The 23,929-nt window shown below is 37.3% G+C and overlaps 1 protein-coding gene across 1 annotated transcript in view; it reads left to right on the top strand.

Annotated features, from left to right (window-relative positions):
• The window catches only part of DISC1 (DISC1 scaffold protein), a 420,969-nt gene extending 400,440 nt beyond the window's left edge, over nt 1–20,529 (top strand). Inside the window, exons 12-13 of the mRNA XM_044674988.1 lie at nt 2,682–2,799; nt 20,360–20,529. Of these exons, the coding sequence (XP_044530923.1) occupies nt 2,682–2,799; nt 20,360–20,529 (288 nt within the window). The remainder of the gene's footprint in view (nt 1–2,681; nt 2,800–20,359) is intronic.
• The last annotated feature ends 3,400 nt before the right edge of the window (nt 20,530–23,929 follow it).

Below are 23,929 nucleotides of genomic sequence, written 5' to 3'. Positions count from 1 at the left end.
TTCTAATGGTATTCGTGTGGTACAGTAGAAATCAGGAAGCTGTCTTACTTGGTTTACTACTAGTTGATATTAATGAAATTCTGCTGGGCCCTCATTTCAACAAGGCAAGTCTTCTTCTCTTCTCTAATTATTTTCTATTGCACACCTCTCAGAGGCTTGTCCAAAAGTTCTTTTCCCCTCAAGCCTTGTCCATTCCTCCTTCCCTCTACCTCTTACCAGAAGATCTTACCTCATACTTTACTAAAGAAAATAGAAATTATTCATCCTGAGTTTTATCTTCTCCTCTACTATGTATATCAACCCCCTTGGTATCGTCCCCAACTTTCCCCTTCTTTACTCCAGCCTTTGATGAGGATTTGGTCCTTCTCACCAATGCCAACCATTTTGTATGTACACTTCACCCTATTCTCCAGCCTTTTCCTTAAATTTCCATCTCTCTTTATCTACTTGCCCTTTCCTGCTCCCTGAAAATATATGTAAGGTTTCTCCCATCCTTTTTTTTTAAATGTATTTACTTTAATTAATTTAGAATATTTTTCCATGGTTACATGATTCATATTATTTCCCTCTCCTCCTCCCTCCCCCTTCCCATAGCCAATGAGCAATTCAAATGGGTTTTATATGTATCCTTGATTAAGACCTATTTCCATATTATTAATATTTGCAATAGAGTGATCGTTTAGAGTCTACATCCCCAATCATATCCCCATTGAACTATGTGAATCAAGGAAATGTCTTCTGTGTTTCTACTCCCACAATTCTTTCTCTGGATGTGAATAATGTTCTTTCTCATAAGTCCCCCAGAATTGTCCTGGATCGTTACATTGCTATAAGTAGAGAAGTCCATTATGTTCAATTGTGCCACAGTGTATCCATCTCTGTGTACAATGTTCTCCTGGTTCTTTTAATTCTACATCAATTCCTGGAGGTCATTCCAGTTCACATGGAATTCCTCCAGTTTATTATACCTTTCAGCACAATAGTTTTCAATTACCAACAAATACCACAGTTTGTTCAGCCATTCCCCAATCGATGAATACCCCCTCATTTTCCTTTTTTTTGCCACCACAAAGAGCACGGTTATACATATTTTTGTACACATATTTTTCCTTATTATCTCTTTGGGGTACAAACCCAGCAGTGGTATGGCTGGATCAAAGGGTAGGCAGTCATTTAAAGCCCTTTGGGCATAACTACAAATTGCCTTCCTGCATGGTTGGATCAATTCACAATTTGTGATGTGATATTCTTAAAGCATAGGTGAGGAAATCTAATTTTAATGATATATCATTAGATTATTAGTATTAATTTGTAAAAATCCCTCTCTGTTTGGATTCCCCATCTCTTAGTATAGTTTAAAGAGAAATCTCTCCCGTTCTATTGTAGTTGAGGAATGTGGTCCCAGTCCAGCCCCTTCCAAGGCCTGTTTTGGGTCTCTGTTACAGAAGCCAGTTTGAGCTCATTCCTTCTGCTAAGATATCTGCCTCTGCCTTGATTTCTCAGAGTTGGGGGCAACTTGGTCTACAAAAAAGGAAACTAAGCCAGAGAGATCCTGATTGGGGTAGTTTTTCTTGCCCAGATTGCTAGAGACAGCAGATTCTCCCCTCTCCCCTCATCAATGAAGTAAGTAATAGGAAGAGTTGAAACTCTTAGCCCATCTCCTTATTAAACATCTGCCAATCAGAGTCACTTATCAGGAAAGGTCCCAGTAATGTCCTGTCAGAAGAAAAAAGTGGGAATTAAAGGGACCTGGGACACTCACTTTTGGGGTCTTTTATCACTGAGAGAAACCAATGATCTCAATTTTTTTGGTGATTGTTGACGTCACTAATGAGCTGATCAGTCATACCCATAAATTCATCTCTGGGAATTTCATCCACAACATAAGTCTGATAATATCACTAAGTGGAAAAGAGGGGACAAATGTACAAAAAGCAGTTGCATATCTTTATGTGTCATAACCATGAATCCACATAAAGTGTTACTAAGAAAAATATCTTTTATGAAAATGATGTTTTATGTCAACTATTTGGACATTAATATGTCAAGATATAAAAGAGAGATATATGAAGCCAATTTCAAAATTTGACAGGAATCAAGGAAGAACTGAATAAATGGAGGAATATATACTACTTGAGGTGGTGTCAAACATACTTATTAAAAATATCAAAACTTCATAGAATAATTTACAGATTTAATGCAATACTGATTAAAACACTAATAGGTTATTTCAAAGAAATGGATAAAATCTTGAATTTCATATGGAAAAATATCTGGGCAAGAATATTAAGACTATGAAAAAATATTTAATATTAGATGACCTCTAAGTTCTTATTTAATGCTAACATTCTATGAATTTATTAATTCTAGTAGCTTCCCTCTGTTAATTATCTTCAATCTCTCTTGTTATATTCTTTATTTATATAGTAGTTTGCTTGTTATTTTTCCTAGTACACTGTGAATTCCTTCAAAGACTCATTTTTGTATCCTCAGCTTTTACTTAGTCCTGGCACATAGTAGGTCCTTAGTAAATGTTCATTGAGAGACTGACAATATAAGATTCAGTTGGTTCTATTGGAAAGTGTTCCATAATATGCCAGACAGTGAAACATTTTCAGTAGATGCTTCTCGCAGTGCAATAAATAATGAATAAGTGACCTTTTTCTTTTTTCTTTTGACAGGAATCTTACATTATTTCTCTAGAACTGGGAGAAAAATGTGAAGCCATCAGAGAAAAGTTATTGTATTTGGAAGATCAACTTCATGCTGCAATCTATAGCCATGATGAAGGTCTTGTTCATATCCTTTTACTCTTGAATAGATTTACCACCTGCCAACTTCTAGCTCCAGATTTAGAAAACAACAACAACAAAGGGTGCATCATGATCAATGAGCAATACAGTAGATGGAAACAAGTAGATTTTTCTATTTTTCTATAAAGGATACATCTATGATCTTGGATTATCCATCACAAATCAGTCACAGCATATAATAAGTTTCCTCTTGTTCTAGGTAATGAAATAATAGGAATTTTAGAATTGTAGATTTTCTAGGAACTCCAAGGTCATTGTGTCCAACCCACATTGGAGCTAGAATTCCATCTATTATCATTGATGATAAGTAGCCATTCATTTACCATTTGTACACCCACTGCTTGGTGACTTATTTCCTCTCGCTCTTTCCCCACCAACAAGAAAATATATATCATTGATGAAATTCAAATCATTAGGAAATTTTCCCTCATATTGAGTCATATCTTCTGCTCAACAATTTAAAGTTAATAGGAACAAGTGGAAAGTCCTACATGTAGACTAAAAAGTCCAACTGCACTTTTACACGATGGGGAAAATATAACTACTTTTTCTGTAAAAAAAACACATGGAGGTTGTAATAGATTCCAAGTTTAGTGAATTAATAGTATAACATGAATGACTCCTTCTCCTTTTCCCCTACTCCCAAAAAAAGTTAATGTAAATATCCAACATAAAGGCACTTGTGATTCCATTAAACTATTTTGTTTGGACTGCAGATGGAGTAATATTTACAGTTGTGGGTCGATATTTTTAGGAAAGGAATTGACCAGCTGAAGGATGTGCTTCAGTCATTTTCAGTCCTGTCCAACTCTTCATGGCTCCATTTGGGGTTTTCTTGACAAGGATACTGGAATGATGATCCTTCCCCCAATCATTTCATAGATGAAGAAATTAAGGCAAACAGAGTTAAGTGACTTGCCCAGGATCACATAATTAGTATTTGTCAAGACCAGATTTGAATTCAGGTTTTCCTGTCTTCAGGCTGAGTGCTGTATCTACTGCACTGCCTATCTAAGAGAGGCAACCAAATAAATGAGGAGAGTTAAAGTTATGCTATACAAGGGTCATTTGAAAGAACTGGAAATGTTTAATCTGAAGGATAGAAGAGTTGTTGGAGTGGGTGAGGAGAGAGGGCATAGTAGCTCTCACTAAATTTGACTATCATATAAAAGAGCTTAATAATAGTGACAGCAATACCACCATTATGTAGTATTTTAAAGTTTGAAAAATTGCTTTGCATATGTTAACTCTTGATCATTTTTCCTCACAATAACCCTAGGAGGTAAGTAAAATGTTATTCTTATTTAATAGATGAGGAAACTGAGGTTAATAGAGATTAGGTGACTTGCTCATGGTCCCTCAGCTAGTTAACAATGTCTGAGGCTGGATTTGAATTCAGCTTCTCCTGATGCCAAGGCCATTTCTGTTATCGAATTACCAGTCTGCTATTAGATGTGTTCTTCTTAACCTTAGATGGATAATGAAACTAAGAGTAATGGGAAAAGTTTCAGAAAAACAGTTTTTGATTTGATATGAGAAAAACCTTCCTAGCAATTGTGGATCTATCCTGAAATGGAGTAGAGTGTCCTAGGATGTAGTTTATTCCTCTTTACCAAAGGTTTTCAAGTAGGAGGTGACTGGCTACTAGTCTGGCAAGCTAACAGAAAGAGAAAGTCCTCTGGCTCAGATGCAAAGTGGATAAATTGATCCTGAGATCTCTTTCAGTTCTGAAGTTCTCTGATATTAGTCTTTCACTCTTCTGCTGTAATTATTTGTGGTGCCACACCTTGAGTTTTGCTGTAATTCTGAAACAAGAATTACATATGGAATATCACCTTTTAAAGGGCAGATTCTCTCTCACTTACTTTAGTATTTTATCCCCAACTCCAGACACATAGAAGGTGTTTAATAAGTGTTTGTTGATTAAGTGATGGGGAAAATGTGTTCTCTTTTATACATTTTGGTTTAATGTAGTATTCTTAATTCCTTCTTGGACTGCTATAAAAACCTCTGAGGCTTGAGAATTTGCTGTCTTCGTCATCATTTCACTAGCAATTAAAAGGCACTTTCAAGTTTGCAAAGCACTTTATGCCTATTGTCTCAGATGATCATTATAACCCAGAGAGGTAATGCTATTATTATCCATAGTTTACAGATAAGAAAATAGAGGCTTAGAGTTGTTAAGTGACTCACCTAAGATCACATAGAGAGTAAGTAACCAAAAGAGTGTTCAAATTCATATCTTCCTGACTCCAAGTATAGCCCTTTAGTAACTGTATAACCTTGATGCTACCTTCTTGCCTCACATTGACAGTTATTGGAGGATGAATCAATTCTTAAACAAAGATTTTATCCTTGCTTCATCCTTTAACTTAAAGAAATGTGGCTTGTTTCATCCTTTACTTAAAGAAATGTGAATCTGTGAGATGAAGGATAGTTGAAAATAAATGAGCTATTATTAAAAAATGAAAATCAAAGAGCCAATAGAAGTAGGGATACCTTTCATTATCTTTAATGCTTTTTTGCATACCAAATTGAAAACTATATTGAACTCATTTTGATGTCACCTTTGCAGCTGAATTGTTAAATCGTCCTTCCCTCCAACTTTAATAATAGTAATTAAGGCAATTAAAAATATTAAAATCACAATGATAATATTAAAAGCATAAAAATTATTCCTCTCCATTCCTAAGTGAGGCTGCATCTACAATGAGGGCTGACAGTATCATACTGTATGCTTTGAAATGGTTTTCTTGGTCCATGTTATACCATTATATCCTGGTCACTCAAGAATGGGCAGCAGCAGGACTTTGCTGCCAATCGGTAGTCTTTTTGCCTAGGAATCTATCTTGACAGGTAGCTGGGAGACTTTTTTCTAGAAAAGTCTTTAGAACAGAAAAAACCTTGTTTAATATTTGTTGTGTCCTATTGGCTTCTCTTTTCTTAGAGATGGGGATTGAACGGAGTCATCAAGAATGTCATATATAGCTCTAGTCCAAATTGGTGACGGATGTTATCATCACTGAAGTCATTTCTCAGATGCCCTTTTAAGTATAGTCTGTGCCTGGGCTCTGGAGAAATACAGGGCATGCTGAAAAGTAAGCAACAAAGCAAGACCTTCACACAGATAGTGCAGGAATGCAGGCATGCCATGTAAGCTTCTTATTCCCTCTTTCAAAGGGTCAGAAATCAGGGGCTTACAGAACAAATAGAGAATTTCTGGGAACACAAAAGATCATCAGACTGTTGGAGACAGACCGTGACAGGGCTCCCTGGACCCTTACCTGGCCCTTTACTCTATCCATTCTTTCACCAGCTGTGTGCAGTGACTGTGATCAGAGCCCAGCTGTTTGGATGCCATTATGTCAGTGCTGTTTGCAGTCCTGATCCTACCTAATACTCTTACCTATCAAACCCAGATGTGGGCAGAGCCACTGGAGCTCATCCGTGGTGCATAACCCCAGTAGGATGCTGACCCTCACACCTGTGGCTAACCAGAAAACCTCCTGCACAAGTATTTTTCCTTTCACAAGGCAATATCTGACTGCTTTGAAAGAAAATGAACTTTTTACACCGTATCATTTATAACCAGAAATCACTCTTGTAGACTGCATTTATTATCATCCAGCCTAATATTTAGGGATTTTGGATTGTCGAAAAGGTAGAAGGTTCTTCATTAGATAGGTCACAGAGCAATGAGAGGCCTCCTGCCCATGATGGATTATTGAAAAGACTTATCTTGCCACTAGGCATTTCTGTGTCCCAGAAGCAATCGCTGGGAGAGGAGGGAAGGCTACCATATAATCTGCTATGTGACTGGGCCAGCCAAATATGTCTTTCCAAAAACTACTCATCACTTCTTGATCAGACATTGGATCTGTTTCAGAAATATATTACTTACTTTGATGCTGGCTCTCAATAAATAGTAAATGACCACTATTAAACATTTTCTGTACAATTCAAATTTGGCTAAGTTTTCCAGGAATCCATTCAGCTTTGAATTATATTTTTCTTTTTGAACTTTGCCTAAGAATTTGAGGTTAGCTTTCTTGCATATTGCATATAAATAGGAGATGGATTGATAGCAAAACAAATAGAGTGTGATTGGTCCAACTTAAAAGGAAAAAACTGTGTTGGCCTCTTAATTATTGGATTATTGACACTGGTCTATGTCAATAAGAGTAATTGCCCTCTGTTCACATTTTCTCTTCTCCCTTCCTCCCCCCATCTCTAATGGATTCTTAAATCTAGACCAAATTCCAAGGTCATTTAAAAATAATATTCAGCTTTTTTAATGTATAAAATGTTCAGGAAAGGCAGGAAAATATCTTTGTCATTATAATAAATACCTCCAGTAGGATTTTAATGGTCACCTTAGACCTTTCTCAAGCTAACAATACTAGCTAATGATTGCTTAGCAAATGTATGTAAAAGGTTCTAGTATACATCTCATCTCTGATGCTTGCTATGTGATTGTGGGCTTCTCTTTTTACTTTGCCTCTCTAGGCTTCAGGTTTTTTTCCATCTATAATATGGGATAATATTACTTATATAACTGGTAGAGTTGTTGTTAATTGCAATATGAAAAAAGTGTTTTCATATCTTCGTGGGCTCTAGAAATGTCAAATAGTATCTGAAATGCATATCAGCTACAATATGGGAGAACTTGGAGTTAAGAAGACCTGAGCAGGAGTCCTATTTCATTCAGATAGTTACTAATTGTGTCAAGCTGGGCAAATCACTTAACTTGTTTTTGGATCAGTTTTCTCATCTGTAAAATGGAGTTAATCATAACATCTACCTTCTAAGATTGCTATATCAAGTGAAATTATATATGATATGTTTTACATGTATACATAATATTTAATATAAGAATATAATATAAGAATATATTTTTTCTTTTTTATATGGCATAGATGCCTAGTGGGAAGTTGTTAAGTATTATTAACTAATCTGTCTTAGGCAAGAGGCTTCTCATTGCTATGTGGCATGCCAAATGTCTGATATCTAAATATAAACATCATCTAAGTACATATATGCACATATATACATATAAACATATACATATATACATGTACACATACATAAATATTACTTTGTATATTCCTTAAGAAGGCATAGAAATGTGAGCTGTTACTGAGACAATTTGGAAGCTGCTAATCTGTCAAAGATAAGCTCTTATGAGGACAGACAGATCATTGCATATATTGATTCTTATCTTTCCAGGTCACTTACTATAAAACACCAACACTTTTTTTTTTGGCTAAGATCTTATTTTTTTTTTGTCTTTGATTTTAATTCTGGCTGTAATTTCTCTTAAGTTGGATGGTTTGAGGGTAGCCTTTTTCTAGGAGTGACAATAACTATTTGGGTATCTACCTTCTCCAATATTTAAACAAAATCCCATTTCACTCAAGTCTTTGCCTTGAAAGGGTTAAAGAGGCTTTTCAGCCAACAATGACAGAAAGGTCCTGGATTAATCAAAGTCATCAGTCTTCAAACCACAGCTCAATACTAGAGACAGGCTTGAGAATGGAACACTGCATTTCCTTCTTCAACTTTAACCACAATCCATTGACCATGTGTCTTCAGCATCATGGGATATTTTCATCATTTTAATCAGAGGTGGTTTTCCCTCTGCCCAAAGTAATTATGAGGGCAGACCTTCTGCACTTGATGATTTCCTATAAAGTTACCTATGGAGTTCCTAAAGAAAGCCTGGGCAGCAAGATGCCTAGATCAAAAGGAAGAAAGGAATTGAGAGTAATAGTATTAGAGAGAAGAATGTGTTGTATTTGGAATCAGGATATATGAGTTCAGATCCTGCCTCTGCTTACATCTGTAAAATGGGCTGGAGAAGGAAATGGCAAACCACTCTAATATATTTGCCCCCAAAAATCTCCAAGTGAGGCCACTGAAGAGTTATAGGTGACTGAAAAATAGCAAGAAGTAGAAAGGATCAGACCACAGAAATCTTCTAATCTACCCTTCTTATTTTACATGGGAGAGACTGAGACCCAAAGAGGTTTATAATTCACAAAGCCGTTTCCATATATTAGGTCATTTTATCTTTACAAATGGCATGAGAGGATGGTTTTATTATTGTACCCATTTTATAGATGAGGAAACTGAAGATAACAAAGATTAAAATCCTTTGCCAGGCCCACAAACCTAGTAAGTGGCTAAAGATGGGTTTGAACTTAGGTCTTCCTCCTCCTGGGTTTGAACTTAGGTCTTCCTAAGAAAGGGTGCTCTGTTTGACAACCACCAGCTTGGAATCTAGTTGCCACCAAAGGCACAGAGAATTATTGTTAGACCTCATATTTACCAGAATATTATTCTCTATTAAAAACAAAATTTCCATCCCACTTCAGTTGATATAAAACCCTTTCCAACACAGTGAGGATGAACAAGATTCATTGTCCATACCTGTCATAACCTTTTATTAACTTAGGTCAAAGATTCCTGGCTTTGTGAAATATCTTACCCTGTTTTTGAACATTGACTTTTAACATCAAATTCACCCTCTTAAGAAAACTGTGTGAATTTGTACTTCAGCCCTTTTCTGGAAAATCACATGGTAACACATATGGAGAAGCAATAGGGACTAGAAGTGATTTCCTTGGCATAAAGGAAATCCCAGCTGAGGAAATTCTCTACCCGTGTATATTAGCACCTTGTCTGAAACTTATAATCTTAGAATGCTTTGTAGAGGCGCTGAGGAGTTGGGACTTGCCCCGAGTCATATTCCCATGGGCACTGTATACATGGAAATACATATCTACAAATAGGCTTCTTGTCCTTGGATCCAGTAGTAGTACTTTGAGGTTTATTAGGATTGTCATCTTTTGACACACTTCGTTGTTAGTCCTTATTTTTGAAGAGGACCAATGACATGGGTTGACGTCTTGACCTGCCCGTGAAATGGATTTAAATCAGGGAGGGGGTTGCACAAAGTCATCTACCTCACTTAGATAGAATTATCAAAGTCCAGTGGCAAGAAAAAAAGTCAGAAAGACTGTCAATGGGCCAGGATGCATTGAATGACTTTGGCATCTTGAGTGTCTGATCAGGCTTGAGGGAATCCACAATGCCTGCATCAGTTGCTTTCATAGCCACTGAAAGAATTGTCATCTGGCCATTCTACCCAGGGATGTCTTCACATGCTTGGGGTAGACATCCTCCTAACTCATTGTTAGACCTCATTGGTGGATTTGAAGCCTATCAGTTACCTCCAAACTTCAGAGACAATTTTACCAGCATGTAACTATAGCTTTTTGGAGCCACTGGTGAGAGTTGGGTGAAAGGTAGACACCAAAGATGGAGGAGCAGCTCTGAAAAGGGCTTGGCAAGCTCTCATTCACCTCACTAGTCCTCCCAGAGCTCTTCATATACCCCAGATATACTATATTTTTTACACATAAGCAATAAATGTATACCTCTACTTCAAATCCATACCTAAATAGGAATGAGGTCTCTGGCCTTTCTCAAAGACAAATTATCAGTCTTTAATAATGTCTCACAAATATTTTCTAATGTGTTTTACTGTGTTGTTTGTTCTATTTATCACAAGTTCCTAAAACTTCACAGTTATATCTAATTGGCCTTTTTTAAAGCGTGTGGATTCAATTGCTTTGCAATGGCCCTTAAATACTTTTCTGGGTTTGGATAGAGCTTGTTTAGCAGAGAGATGTACTTATCTGCAAACGGACTGGTTTGTCAGATGAGAGGATATTTATTTTTATGATTTCACTGAAAAGTTGTTTTGGATGAATTCCTCCCCTTCTTTTCCCTGAGAACTTTGTTGACACCTGTTGAGATTCCAGGAGATGACCCTGAGATATTGAAAAACCAGGTTTAGGAATCTGAGTGCTGAAGTCAGCAGAAATTCTTTCATCCCAGACTATTCTCTGAAATTCAGGCTTTTGTTCTGTCACTGAGATGGAGTAAATACACAGTGGAGAAATCTTTGAACTTCTCCACTGGGGCACTTGTTTTCAAGGGGAACATGGAGCCCCTAAGATGGAAAGACATATTTACATGGCTTTCTGGAGCTTTCTTAGTGCAAACAAAGGCTCTTGTTTTAAATTAGAACACAGCTAGAAATTCCAAAAGGCTGCCAAACCCTTCAAGCTGAACTCTGGATTTGTCTCTTTTTTTCCCCCTTTTAGATCAAGGGTGTAGAATTGTGAGTGTACTTGAAAGAAGAGACTTATCTTTAAAAAAAAAGACCAAAGAATTTCACAGGAATTGTTATTTTTCCTTTGATTTCATTAAGTAATTCTACTTAAGCCACAGTGCACTATGGTTTTGATTCATTAAAAAATGCATAGTAGGAAATTTAAGTTCTGTGTGTCATTGCTTTTCATTTTCCATGTTGAAAGTGCCTGAAAAGTTCTCAGATCAACAGGATCTTTGATTTCCTCTGTTTAGAGAACACCAAGGGTGAGAGCTCCTGTACCAATACTAATCACAGCTTGGCCTGTGACTTGGTAGGTCATGGGTTCATAGATCTAGAACCTTAAAGTAATTATTTTACAGGTGAAGAAAATGAAGCCCAAGGTCACATACACATAGTAAGTCAGGAATGGGATTTTAATCCCAAACTTTTGACTCTAGGGTTAGGATGCTTTCCATGGGTAACAAGTTGTTGCTGGAGGCACATTGTTTAGGATAATGCCATCATCACGTGTCAGGGGAGGGCGATAATTTTTTTGTCTTCTCTACACCAAGCTCAACACCATATCCACTATATTTTACCACGTTTTACAACAATAGCTGAAAAAAGTTGCCTCTATAATATCAATAATAGGAAGGGCCAGTGATTGTTGCTGGGATTAGACATTTCTCTACACAAGATCATTTGGCATTCTCATTTTATGTTGAAACACTTAAGCATCTCTGATCAGAACTCTAAAGCTCTGATTCTTCCTTCTTTGTCCATTAGCTGCCTGTTCTATTTTTTAAACTCTTAATTTCTATCATAGAATCAATATTGTGTAATGGCTCCAAGGCAGAAGAGTGATAAGGGCTAGACAATGAGGGTGAAGTGAATTGCCCATGGTCACACATCTTGGAAGTATCTGAGGCCAGATTTGAACCTAAGACATTCCATCTTTAGGCTTGATTCTCAATTCTCAATTCATTGAACCACCTAACTGGCCCCATGTCATGTTCTATTGACTCTACTTCCCTAATATCTTCTATATACATTTGTTCCTTTTCATTTCCTTGATTGTCATCTTCTCTTGTCCAGTCTTAAGCAAGTCTTAATTTGTCTTTCTGCCTCGAGCCTTTCCCATTTTTCTAAGGAATTTCCCCATTTGTGACTCCACTACTCTTAAACCTTCAATGGCTTCCTGATGTCTGTATCATGAAATCCAGATTCTTTACCCTGGCACTGAAAGGGCATTGAAAGCCTACTCCAATAACCTCCCTACCTAATTTCCTACTACAACCCTTAATATACCTGATACTTTAGCCAAACCAAAGTATTTCAGAACATGCTCTATTCTTTATTACCTTCCTCCATCTCTCCTTGCTAAAATCTGAATTTTCTCTAAAAACCAGTTCAAATGCCCCCTCTTCTAGGAAGCTTTTCTTTACCACTTTCCACATTTAAAAGGAAATGTTCCTCACTGTTCTCCAGATTTTGATTTTACCATGTTGAAAAGTAACAATGGATTTACATAAGACATTGTATTTTACAAAGCATTTTTTATAACAACTACAAAACATGAAGGGACAGAGAGATAAACCTGAAACAGGAAGTCCCAGGTTAAGTCCTGCCTGTGCCACATATTGACTGTGCCATATATTAGGCATTCTCTTTGGGCAAGCTAACATCTCAGTGCTCTAAATAACTTATCAAGACTCTATAAACTTTAAAATGGCAGCAAAGTGACACAATAGATAGAGTGTCAGGTCTGGAATCAGAAAAAACTCATCTTCCTAGGTTCAAATCTGGTCTCAAGCTCTTATTAGCTGTGTGACCCTATCACTTAACCCTGTTTCCCTCATTTCCCCCATCTGTAAAATGAGCTGAAGAAAGAAATGGCAAATTACTCTAGGATTTTGCCAAGAAAATCTCAAAAGGGGCCATAGAGTGTAGGATACAACTGAAAAAAAAAAGAATAAACAACCACAAAATAAGTTATAGAGACTAGAGTGAGTAAATGGGCTACAAATGGACTGGCTTGCCAGATGAAAGAATTTCCACTCCCTTCCCCCCACCATCACATCCCAAGTTCCTCAACTTCAAAATCAATCTGAAAGAATATTTTTTTTTTAAATTTCAGTGAAAAGTTGTTTTTGATGAATTCTTCTCCTCTTTTTCCCCTGAGAATTTTGCTGATATCTGTTGGGATTCCATGAGATGACCCTGAGATATTGAAAAACCAGGTTTAGGAATCTTGAGTCTGAGTGCCGAAGTCAGCAGAAATTCTTTCTTTCCCAGACTGTTCTCTGAAGTGTTCAGGCTTTTGTTCTGTCACTGAGATGGAATTGATCCACACAGGAGAAATCTACCACCCAGGAATTCTCTATACCAATAAAATAACAGGTCTAGAAGGCAATTCGGTGAAGGAATAGATAGAACAGGAGACTTTGAGCCAGGAAGACCTGATTTCAAATCCTGCTTCATATAATCCCTATCTGTATCATCCTTGGCAAGTCATTTGAGTCTCAGTTTCCTTATCCACAAAATGAGAATAATAGTTCACCTTCCAGGGCTGATGCATGGATATAATGGCATAGCATACCCAAAGCCCTATGCAAATGCAAGCTGTTGACAATATGAAGAGTGAGGCAGGTATTCCCACTTTGCACATGAGAGAACCGAAGGTAAAAAAGTTAAGTGTACCTTGTGTATCAGAGTCAGGCTTCAAATCTAGGTTTTTGGCCTCCTAAACTGTGCCTTCCCTCTCTCACACAACTTTCTGCTTCCCTCAGCCCCTAACACAGAGTTTTGCACATATTAATGTCAGTAGATGTTTACTGGATTTAACGAGAGGTATTTACAGCCTTACCTTTATAGAGATAACATGCAATTACCTCCACGGAGAGTGGGGAAAACAGCCCTCCTCTGCAGAGCGGATCACTAAGTAATAGGTGACATAACCAAACAGCAAGCCAGGACACACAGTATGCCAGCAACAGGGAACCAGCAACCGGTGTGTGAAAGCAGTTCATGTCACGAATTGGGAAGAGTCAAAGAGGAGGGACAGTGATTCACTGCTGGTGTGATGAGAGGTGTTACTTTTCTGATGGTCAGGGCTCAGAATTATCAGTAAAAATAGACTGAGCTTAAATTTGCAATTTTACGGCCCTTTGGCTTCTCAGTTGTCACATTTTGAGAGGCATTTTGATGGGTTTGCTATTGGTGTAGCCAATTGTGCTGATAGTTTTAGTCCTTGTGATATATTGCTGTTATCTCCTTCCTAGTATTTTATTTAAAATTTTTGCATCAATATTCATTAGGGAGATTGGTCTGTAGTTTTCTCTATTTTTTTTCTTCTTCCTGGTTTAGGTATCAACACCATGTTTATGTCATAAAAGGAATTTGGTAGAGTTCCTTCTTCAACTGTTTTTCTCGAATAGTTTATATTGTATTAGAATTCATTTTTCTTTAAATGTTTCATAGAATCCACTTGTGAATCCATCTGACCCTGGGACTTTTTTCTTAGAGAACTCATTGATGGCTTGCTCGGTTTATTTTTCTGAGATGGGCTGTTTAAGTTGATAGATGTTTTGAGCATGTTGTTGTTAAGCCATTTCCATTGCCCTCCCATCACACCCCAAGCTCCTCAACTCCAAAATCAAAATTCTTTAGAAGAAAGAAATCTAGATAAAGAGGATTTTCATGGTGGTGAGGAAGAGATTTATTCCACACTCCTTTCTCCCCCCTCCCAGTTACTTACCCTCCCTTTATTTGTACCTGGAAGCAAAAATAAGTATATTAAAGTAAGAAACTATTGAATCATAGCCCTAGAGCTGGAAGGGACCTCAGAAACCACTTAGACCTATTGCCTCATTTTACAGATAAGAAAACTGAGACTCACCGAAGCTAAAGGAATTGTTCAAGGTCATAGGAAGAAAGCTTGTGAGGTATGATTTGAACCCAGGTCCTCAGATTTATGAGTCAGCATGTTTTTTGTTCTAATAATCTGCCTCTTAGGTTCAGATTTAATTAATGTTATTTAGGAGAGGCAGCATGATATAAAGGATAAATAGCTTACTTCAGAACTCAAGTTCTGCCTCATGTATTAAATATATAACTGGGAGCAAGTCATTTAACTCCTTGATATACTTTAAGAAACTTGTTAAAGTTTAAGTGAGTTGCTAATCTTTAGTGGTAGAAGAAATTTCCATGCCAAAAGTTTCTCTTGCTAGTCACAGATCCTGGGCTTCCATCCCTAGCAATCCCTCTAAAATAAGTAAATAAAGTGATTATTCCGACTCCCTAAGAATAGGGTTAAGTCAAACACTTCCATTATTCTCCAGTTACCAACTGGGGAACCTTGGTGGAATTCTCACTCTCTAATCACCCAATAAGCATTTAATATTAAGTACCTACTCTTAAGAACTGGAACAGCTACTGAAGACACAGAGGCAAAAATAAAATAGTTCCTCCCCTCGGTGAGCTTATATTCTGTTGGAGGAAGTCACAAGGATCATTTAAAAAAAAAAAAAGACAAGATAATTTCTGAGAGGTAAAGAATCTGTCAGCAGAAATGAGAGATAGTGAGGAAAATCAGCAGTCCTCCTTTATGCTGACCTTTGAAAAGGTGACATTTTAGTTGACCTTTAAAGGAAACTAGGAATTCGAAGAGGCAGAACACTTTATTTAGTTCCTCTTACCTAGTCACTTAATTTGGGTGGAGGATTGAAGATACTCTAGATACATGTAGCACACACACATACATGCACACACAGATACACACACATGTACACACAGACACACACACAATCATACAAACTACATGCTGGCCACTTTCCTTTTATCATTACCTACAAGTCATCCCTTTCATTTACTTCCCTATTAGTAGGTGGTATTTATTTCTTAGTCTTGACACCCATTATGCAGTTCATTCCTCTCTGTTCAGAACAGAATGAAACAAAAATGGAAGTTGTCCTTTGAAAATGTAAAGCAGTGATGATTTGGGAGGCTAGAGGCAAAATTGTACTTCTACCGTAAACAAAATAAATAAACAAAAACCCTTGTGTGTATATTTATGAAATGTTGAAAGGATTCCTTTTTTTTTTAAACTGGAACATATTTGTAGGAACTGAAAGCAAAGTTCTGCCTCAGGGTGTGGTACATGTATCCAGGACCTAGAAGGCCAGATCTGAGCAGAGGGAAGAGGGAGGGTTGCCCTCTCAGGGTAGGAAAGAGCAGGTAATGAGGGGGTGAAAATGACTTAGCCAGGCAGGGCCAGTCCTGCCTTGGCTTAGGGACATGTATGGAATTTTAATCCCTACTAAACAACTGAAGTTCAAACAATGTTTATTACATAACCAGTGAATTTTTAAAAGTGTTTCTAGTGCTTGGGGAAAGGAATCTCTGCTTGTTTTGGAGGGAATTTGGCTTTCTTTTGTGTGACTGAATTTCAAATCTTTGTGGACTTGACTCTGTTTCTGCTAACTGGAAGGCCACAATAGCTTGTAAAGAGCCATCTGTTGATTTAAGAAGTAGTTCAGTAAATGAAGGACGGTTCCCATTGGTTCATATGAACTTAATTAGGCTGGATGAATTTGAAAACTCACCTTGGATTTCTCTCTCCAGTCACTTTTTCAGAGACTGAACAGGATTTCAGGGTAGCCACTAGTTTCATTGCTTCAATAAATCCAATAAAATTGAATTATTTATTAAATATTCCATGTTGGACATTATAGAAATAAAAGTGTAAAAGTAACATAAGCTCTGACCTCAAAGAGTTTACAATCTACAGGTCCAGGGATTGTAGTAGTAGCAAAATATGACATATACTCACAGAAGTAAAGAAGATTAATTGTTTATCCAGCTTAGAAATAAATGCAACAGTGATGAATGCATCTTAAAAACACTTTAATGGAAATGCATTGTAGGAAGCTCTAACTTAATTAGATAGGCAGATATATATTTTTAAAATTTTTAGAAATAAGCAACTTAAATGTATGCATGTCACCCAAACTAATGTTCAAAAGAGAAAACAGATTTTTACCTGTTTCTAACATTCAAATCACCATTCAGTTTTCCCCTCTTTAGGAAGTACCTTTTTTCAAGCTACTCAACAAGAAGCCTGCTTGGTAATCACCAAAATACATCACAGAACAAAATCCACATATACTGGGAGAATGGTTAGGGGAATACAAAGTAAAGAGAGACAGGTCCTGCCTTCAAGTATTTTCTTATTAAGGGGAAATGAGGAAAGTAACCAGATAACTGAAATATTGGAGGAAAAGTATGATACCATAAGAGAAATATACACCATTTACTTTGGGGACAGATCAAAAATTGATAATAGAACAATATGGATTCAGAGAGCAGATACAGCCACCTTTGGTGAAGTCAGATCACCCAGTCATTCCTTCTGGGGTCTCAATCTATGAGGATAAATTTCAAAGAAAAACATTTGTAATTTTAAAACTTCTCAACAATTAGAATTATCTAAAAGAGAAATAGACCATTTTAGGGGTTAATGAGTTCTCCCTCACGGGATGCCTTCAAGCAGAAGCTAGAAGAGTCCTGGCTCTTTGTGCTTTAGAGGGGCTAGTATTCTGATGGGGAAGGTAGGTGATGCAATGAATAGTGTGCTCGTCCTGGAGTCAAATAGACTCATCTTTCTGAGGTTCAAATCCAACCTCAAACAGTTACTAGCTTGTGACCTAGGCAAGTCCCTTAACCCTGTTTGTCTTGGTCTCCTCATCTATAAAACGAGCTGGAGGAGGGAATGGCAAATTCCTCCCGTATCTTTGCCAAGAAAACCCCAAACGGGGGGTCATGAAAAACCAGACACAAATGACAACCACTACCAAGTATTCAGATATGACTAGACTTCTGAGGTCCCTTTGAAGTGTGAAATTCCATGTTCTTGTGAAATACCATCCCTGTGACCTTGAGCAAGTTATTTAACTGTCTTAGATTTCTTTTTCCCCAAATAGAAAATGATTGGGTTCCACCTGATGTCTCAGAAACTTCATCTCATTCTATTCTAGAATTTCAAGTTGAATAAAGGGACAATAATTTCCACATCAATATTTTCCCATCTAATCCTTATTTATACTGTGCATCTCACCACATGGTCTAGGAACACATAGTTCTAGTGCATTTACTATTAATTGTGCCTCATGTGGCGATTTCTTTCTAATTTCTTTTCTGTTTTAGTTTCCATCTTCCAGGTCTAAAGAATCTAAGCTTTGAAAAAAAAAAGAAGCTTCTCATTTTGTATCAGTTTCTATCCCCCTAAATTCTGTAATCATTTCACATGTTACAAATAACAGCATGTAGTCCCAGGCTGCTTATCAAAGGTAATTAAATCTCAGAGGTTTGTCAGGATTCATAAACTGCCTAAGCTTCAGTCCTACCAGGTACAAATGTAGCAGAACTTTGTGATTAAATTGCAACTTGGTATTCGTTCTGAGGCCACTTATTCTTTCCTTTGCATCCTTTTGAGCAAGTCCACTGAAGAGTAGCTGTTCCTACAGAGAAACAGTGAAACGCCACCATTCACAAAGACAATCTTCCCCCCAACCCTAACCCGACTCCTCTTCAGTTCTGAGGCAAAGAATGAGACATCTTAGAAAATGTATGTAAATTAAACAAATGACAAAGTCTAGGGCTGCCCAAAGGCTTTTCAGAGTTGTACAAGGTGACTAACTGCCTGGGAGAGAGGGAGTCATTTGCATAATTTCCCATGATCCTCTGAAGATGAGCTTTAAAAGAAACCAAAAGCTTCTACAGTCATAACCTAAGGGTGTCTTTCTCTTGAAGTAGGTCTGACATTATCATTAAGCTAAACAACAGAGTAGATACAACAGACTCTAAGGACTTTTTCTAGTTATTCTTGAAGTCCTAACAATAATGTGTGGTCCTTTGATTCTGCAGAAAATGTTTCCTCACAACAAACCCTATTAAGATTGTTTGTTGTCGTCCAGTTGTGTCTGACTCTTTGTGACCCCATATGGGATTTTCTTAGCAGAGCCATTGGAGTGGTTTGCCATTTCCTTCTCCAGCTCATTTTACAGATGAGAAAAGTGAAGCAAAAGGGGTTAAGTGACTTGCCCTGGTCCCACAGAGAGTAACTGAGGCCAGATTTGAACTCAGGAAGAAGGTGAGTTTTCCTGACTCCAGACCTTGCGCTCTATCTATTTTGCTACCTATCATTTCCCCCTATTTTTCAAATGGGAAACATAGGCTCAAAAAGGTTAATGATGTGAATGTAGTTACACAGCTTGTGTCTGAAACAGAGCCAGAATCTGTATTTTTTCTTGTTTCAAGTCTTCACTGCTCTTTCCATGATACCAGGCTGCTGCTCTTTAATTTATCTTCAGCCTTGTTAAATGTTTCATTTGTCCAAACTCCTTATTACGGTTTTCCTTTGGTATCCCCTTGAATTAGGTACGGAGAGAACTGGATTAGACTCTCATCTTAGAATATCCCACTAGTGTCCTACCCTTATATTCCTTCCCACAAAGGATCATGGAAGCAAAGGGAAGGTGGGGATTATTACTAGGCAGGAGATAGAATGGATGCTAGAAATAAATGACATAACTTTGGTCTGCTTCAGAGAAGACCACTCAGCTTCCTTTGCCCACCCTTCAGACTTGCTGGCTTCTTTGTGATTGTTTTGACAAATTTTTCCTCCCCAACAGGGAGCATAATTTATATTTTTGCCCCATAACTTTGTAGGTAAGGAACCTGAGGGATGGAGGAGAGTGGGTAAGAGTGAGTCAATAGTTTTCAGTACCCAGGCGCAAGCCATTTGGCTCATCCATCTTCAGATGTTTGCAGAAAGGCTGCCATGATATATTCTTTTCCTTGAAGAGTTCCTTTGGTTGTCATTTTTAGAAACCTAAATATGTGTTTTAGACATGGTGTTGTAAATCAGGCTCTGGACTTGGAGTCAGAAAGACCTAGGATCAAATCTTACCTCATATATTTACTAGCTGAGTGGTCCTGGGCACATCACTTAACTTGTCTGTGACTCAGTGTCTTCATCTGTTAAAAAAAAAGTTTTGAACTAGATGGCTTTCTAAGGTCCCTTTCAACTCTAAATCTATCTTCCTTTTTTTCAGATGTTAATTTTTCTTAGCTTAAAAAAAACTCACTTAAAGATGGTTAATGACCTCAGGCCTTATGGAAATTGCAATCTCTCTCTTTTTTTCTAAAAAAAAAAGCATAAAGTATGTATTAATATTTAATCCTTACGATTTGGAAGAACTTGAAACTGCAATTAGATGGCAGAGCCCATCTGCTCCAAGCAGTTGAACAACAGTCTATTAAATAACTTGGAGGCTGAAGAGGGCTGCCAATCACCTTTAGATTTATTCCTTAACAAAGTGTGCACAGTCCCTCAAGAGGGAGATCCAGATGGTGAAGGAAACTCTGCAGGCCATGATTGTGCAGCTCCAGCCAGCAGAGGCCGGAGACTTCCTGTGTGACAGCTGGTGTCCAGAAAACCCGGGCTGGACAAGTGATGGGGGAGGTGGGAGAGGAGACAGTTTCACAGTTTCATAAATCCCAAATCCCAGAGGGCTGCTTGGGTAACTGAGCCCTCTCACACTCCAAACTGGACACACCTCTTCTCTTTCTGCTTAATGAATTCTCTTGAAGTGCTTGTGGAGACTGGAGCCCTAAGGTCATTCGCCAAAGGAAGAGAATTATGCTCCTTCTCACAGGCTGGCACAAATCAGGAAAACAGGTTTCCATGAAGCATGCACAGTGACTGGAATTGGGGAGCCTGTAAATTAACATGGTGGAGGATAAAAGAGATGCTGATTGTCCTTTTGAATGGCAAATAGAGATAGATGCCTTAAACATGTTATTAACAATGGCTTCCCTGCTCAGGATTTTGAAAGTCTTTTACTTCTTCCATAACAATAATATTCTAGTGTTTCCCTTCCAGCCCCCATCAGAGACAGGAATCCTGACAGACAAATGGTCTCTTCCCTCCCACTGCATTTTCTTGCTTTGCACCAGACTAAAAATATTTTCTGATAAAAGAGAAATCCAAATAGCAGTCAAATTTTCCTCACCTGTGCCTGGGCTGTATTTTCCTAGAGGCACATTATATAACAGAGATAATTAACCTCAGAATGTTGAGTAGCTTTTCATCTTATTTCATCTTTGACTTACCAATGACTCACAAGAATTTAATACCAGAAACCTAAAATGTTTTTTTTTCTTAGACAACCGCAGTCTCTATTGTGTAAATGCCTAATTATCTTTTAAAGAGATAATTTTTTTTTTGCTTAGCCCTCTTTTTTTTCATGCTTTTGACTATTTTTGCCTCATTGTGAAACTCAAAGTCTCTGCATTGGAGGGATTAGGTAATATGTGACGACTCTTATTTTCTTCCCTGATCTTTTTCACTGATTTGTCATACAGGAAATGGAAGTGAAAACCACCCATAGATGACATAGTGTTCAATAATAGCTTTTAGCATTACAAGTCCAGAATTCTTCCTCTTGGCAAAGTCAAGTTAGTGTTGAACTCGATAATGTAGATCTGCAGAAGGGATTAATACTATACTGAGCCAGTTAGGTTTTTTCATTCTCCAGTTCTCTAATTGAAACAAAAATGAGACCCCTAAATAATGACTGTGTGGCACATAGCAAGAGGAAATTTAGTATATTAACAGTGATGAAAGACCAAAAATTCTTCCATAAATTTGAGACCAAACATTGTCCTGAGCCCATATTGGGTCCAATGCCGTACTGAAGCAAGAATAATCTGTAAATTGATTTTATTCTGTTTGGTTTTTAACAATAGTCCTGTCTTGATTTGGGTCCATTAACCTGAAAAGATTTCTGTTCTTATCCTGGAAAATGCCTTTACTTAAATGAACAGTTAGCTTTAAGAATAGAGGGCAAAAAGAAGACCCAAAGCTTGAGTTTGATAATTCTTGCTCCTCTCCCAACCTCAGCAGAGAACAATTAGCATTTAATATTTGGTCATGTTATTTGTGTATACTTTTTAGTGAAAAGTCAGTTTAATAATTAAATAAGTCATTTAATAAACAATAATAGACATTCAGGTTATTTATATATGGTAAAATGGTCAATACTGGAATTATTCATTGATTTGTTTACAAAATATTTTGACTTTTTAAAGTCAAAGTTTTTCATTGAAAATAAAGGAACCCTTAAAAAGAGTTAGGATTTATATTTCTCATTGTTCCAAGGAAGAATTCTTCATTTGGATAACTAAAATAAATCTCTCTGAGACTTGATATTTTACAAAATGAATTAGACCTCCATGTAAATACTAACAAAGTTAGATGTCTGTGTGCCCTGAGTTTATAAACCATTTGGAAAAAAATTAATCTACAAAATTAAGTACAATTCTACAATGAGGATGAAGTTGAAAATAGCTATTGGATTGTCCAATTCACATGGAACTCATTGTAGGTCTGGTTCCATTTCTTTCCCTAATGCCTATGGCCATCCTAAAAACCATGGACTACCCTTTAAGAATATCATTAAGTCTAGAGGTACTCCAAAGTTGATTTGATCACATATTTTATATGACATCTCTGCTGGGTTTGATATTTGATTTGTTCAAGAGCCCCTACTTAAACTCATTTCCTTTGTATACAGCAAGTATCCCTCAGGTCACTTCTCCCTAGTTACTTTGTACTTGATGGGTTCAAGAGTGTGGGACTTAAACACATCTCCTTTGGAGCAGCCAGGGAGCATATTAGAGTCTGGAGTCAGGAGAATCTTAGTTGAAATCTAATCTTAGACATGTCCTAGTTGTGTGACCCTAGGTAAATCACTTAACACCAAATGCCTAGCCCTTGCCCCTCTTCTGTCTTAGAACTGATACTAAGTCAGAAGGTAAAGGTTTAAAAAAAAACACCTCCCTTACCTCTTTGATCCTGGCGAGCTTAGGAGCATGGATCCTTTGACTATACCATGATCTACTGGAAAATAGCAAGAAGATAGGTAGAACTCAATTTGAAGGTTAAATGGAGATCCTATGGAATCATCTACAAGCCAGCATCAATACTATAAGTGGTCATTTGCAGGGACATAAAGTATGATTGACCTAATTTCTCTCTAATAATAGGGGACACACTGAAAACTTGGGGTTTTACAAGGCATACCTAGTCTGTCCACAGCCACGTGGGATCAGAATTATAGATAAGTTATATGGTAAGTCCTTAGACCAGGTGTTCCCATCACCTCTCCAAATGGCATTGCCATGTAGAAGATACTCTCACAAAAGAAGAGACTGGGCCTCTCTTATTAGAGAAATATAAGATCTCTTATCTAAATGAAGTACAGAGAACAAGAAGAGGTTCCTTACCTTAGGATCACAGATCAATATCCTAAGGAAATGTAGGGAAGGGCAGAGTAGACTTCAAAGATAATCTTAGACTATCCTTTCATTTTAGAGACGAAGGTACCTAGGCCTACAGAGCATAAATGGCTTGCTCAAGGTCACACAATTGGAAGAATTGGAACGTAGGTCTTTTAATTCTGCAGTGTTGGGAAGCTTTCCCTTATACCTTGAGTCAGAGAACCACTGCATAGAAATAAGGTTTGATGTGTCCTCTTTGTTTGGGAGGGTAGTGCTAGAAGTGATGAATAGAAGTTGTAAAATGTAAATTTAATCTTGATATTAAGAACTTTTGAGTTGCTCATAAAAATGATTCTCCCTTGTTAGAGATCTTCAAAAGGAGGCTTGAATATCCCCTTGGTGTATGTGTAGGAAGAATTCGTTCTCATGTCTGAGTTGAACTAGGATGTCCACTTCAGTCCTTCCGAACTCTAAAATTAGAAGTCACCAAGTTGATAGAGGACTGCAGCAAGAATTAGGAAGTCTTAAATTCTAATCTAGATTTAGACTAGCTGTGTTACCCTTGGCAAGCCATTTAACCTTTATCTCCTTTTTCTCATTTGAAAAATTAGGA

Source organism: Gracilinanus agilis, chromosome 4, assembly GCF_016433145.1.
Source record: "Gracilinanus agilis isolate LMUSP501 chromosome 4, AgileGrace, whole genome shotgun sequence".
Classification (NCBI taxonomy): Eukaryota; Metazoa; Chordata; class Mammalia; order Didelphimorphia; family Didelphidae; genus Gracilinanus; species Gracilinanus agilis.
This window is presented reverse-complemented; position numbering and strand designations above follow the sequence as displayed.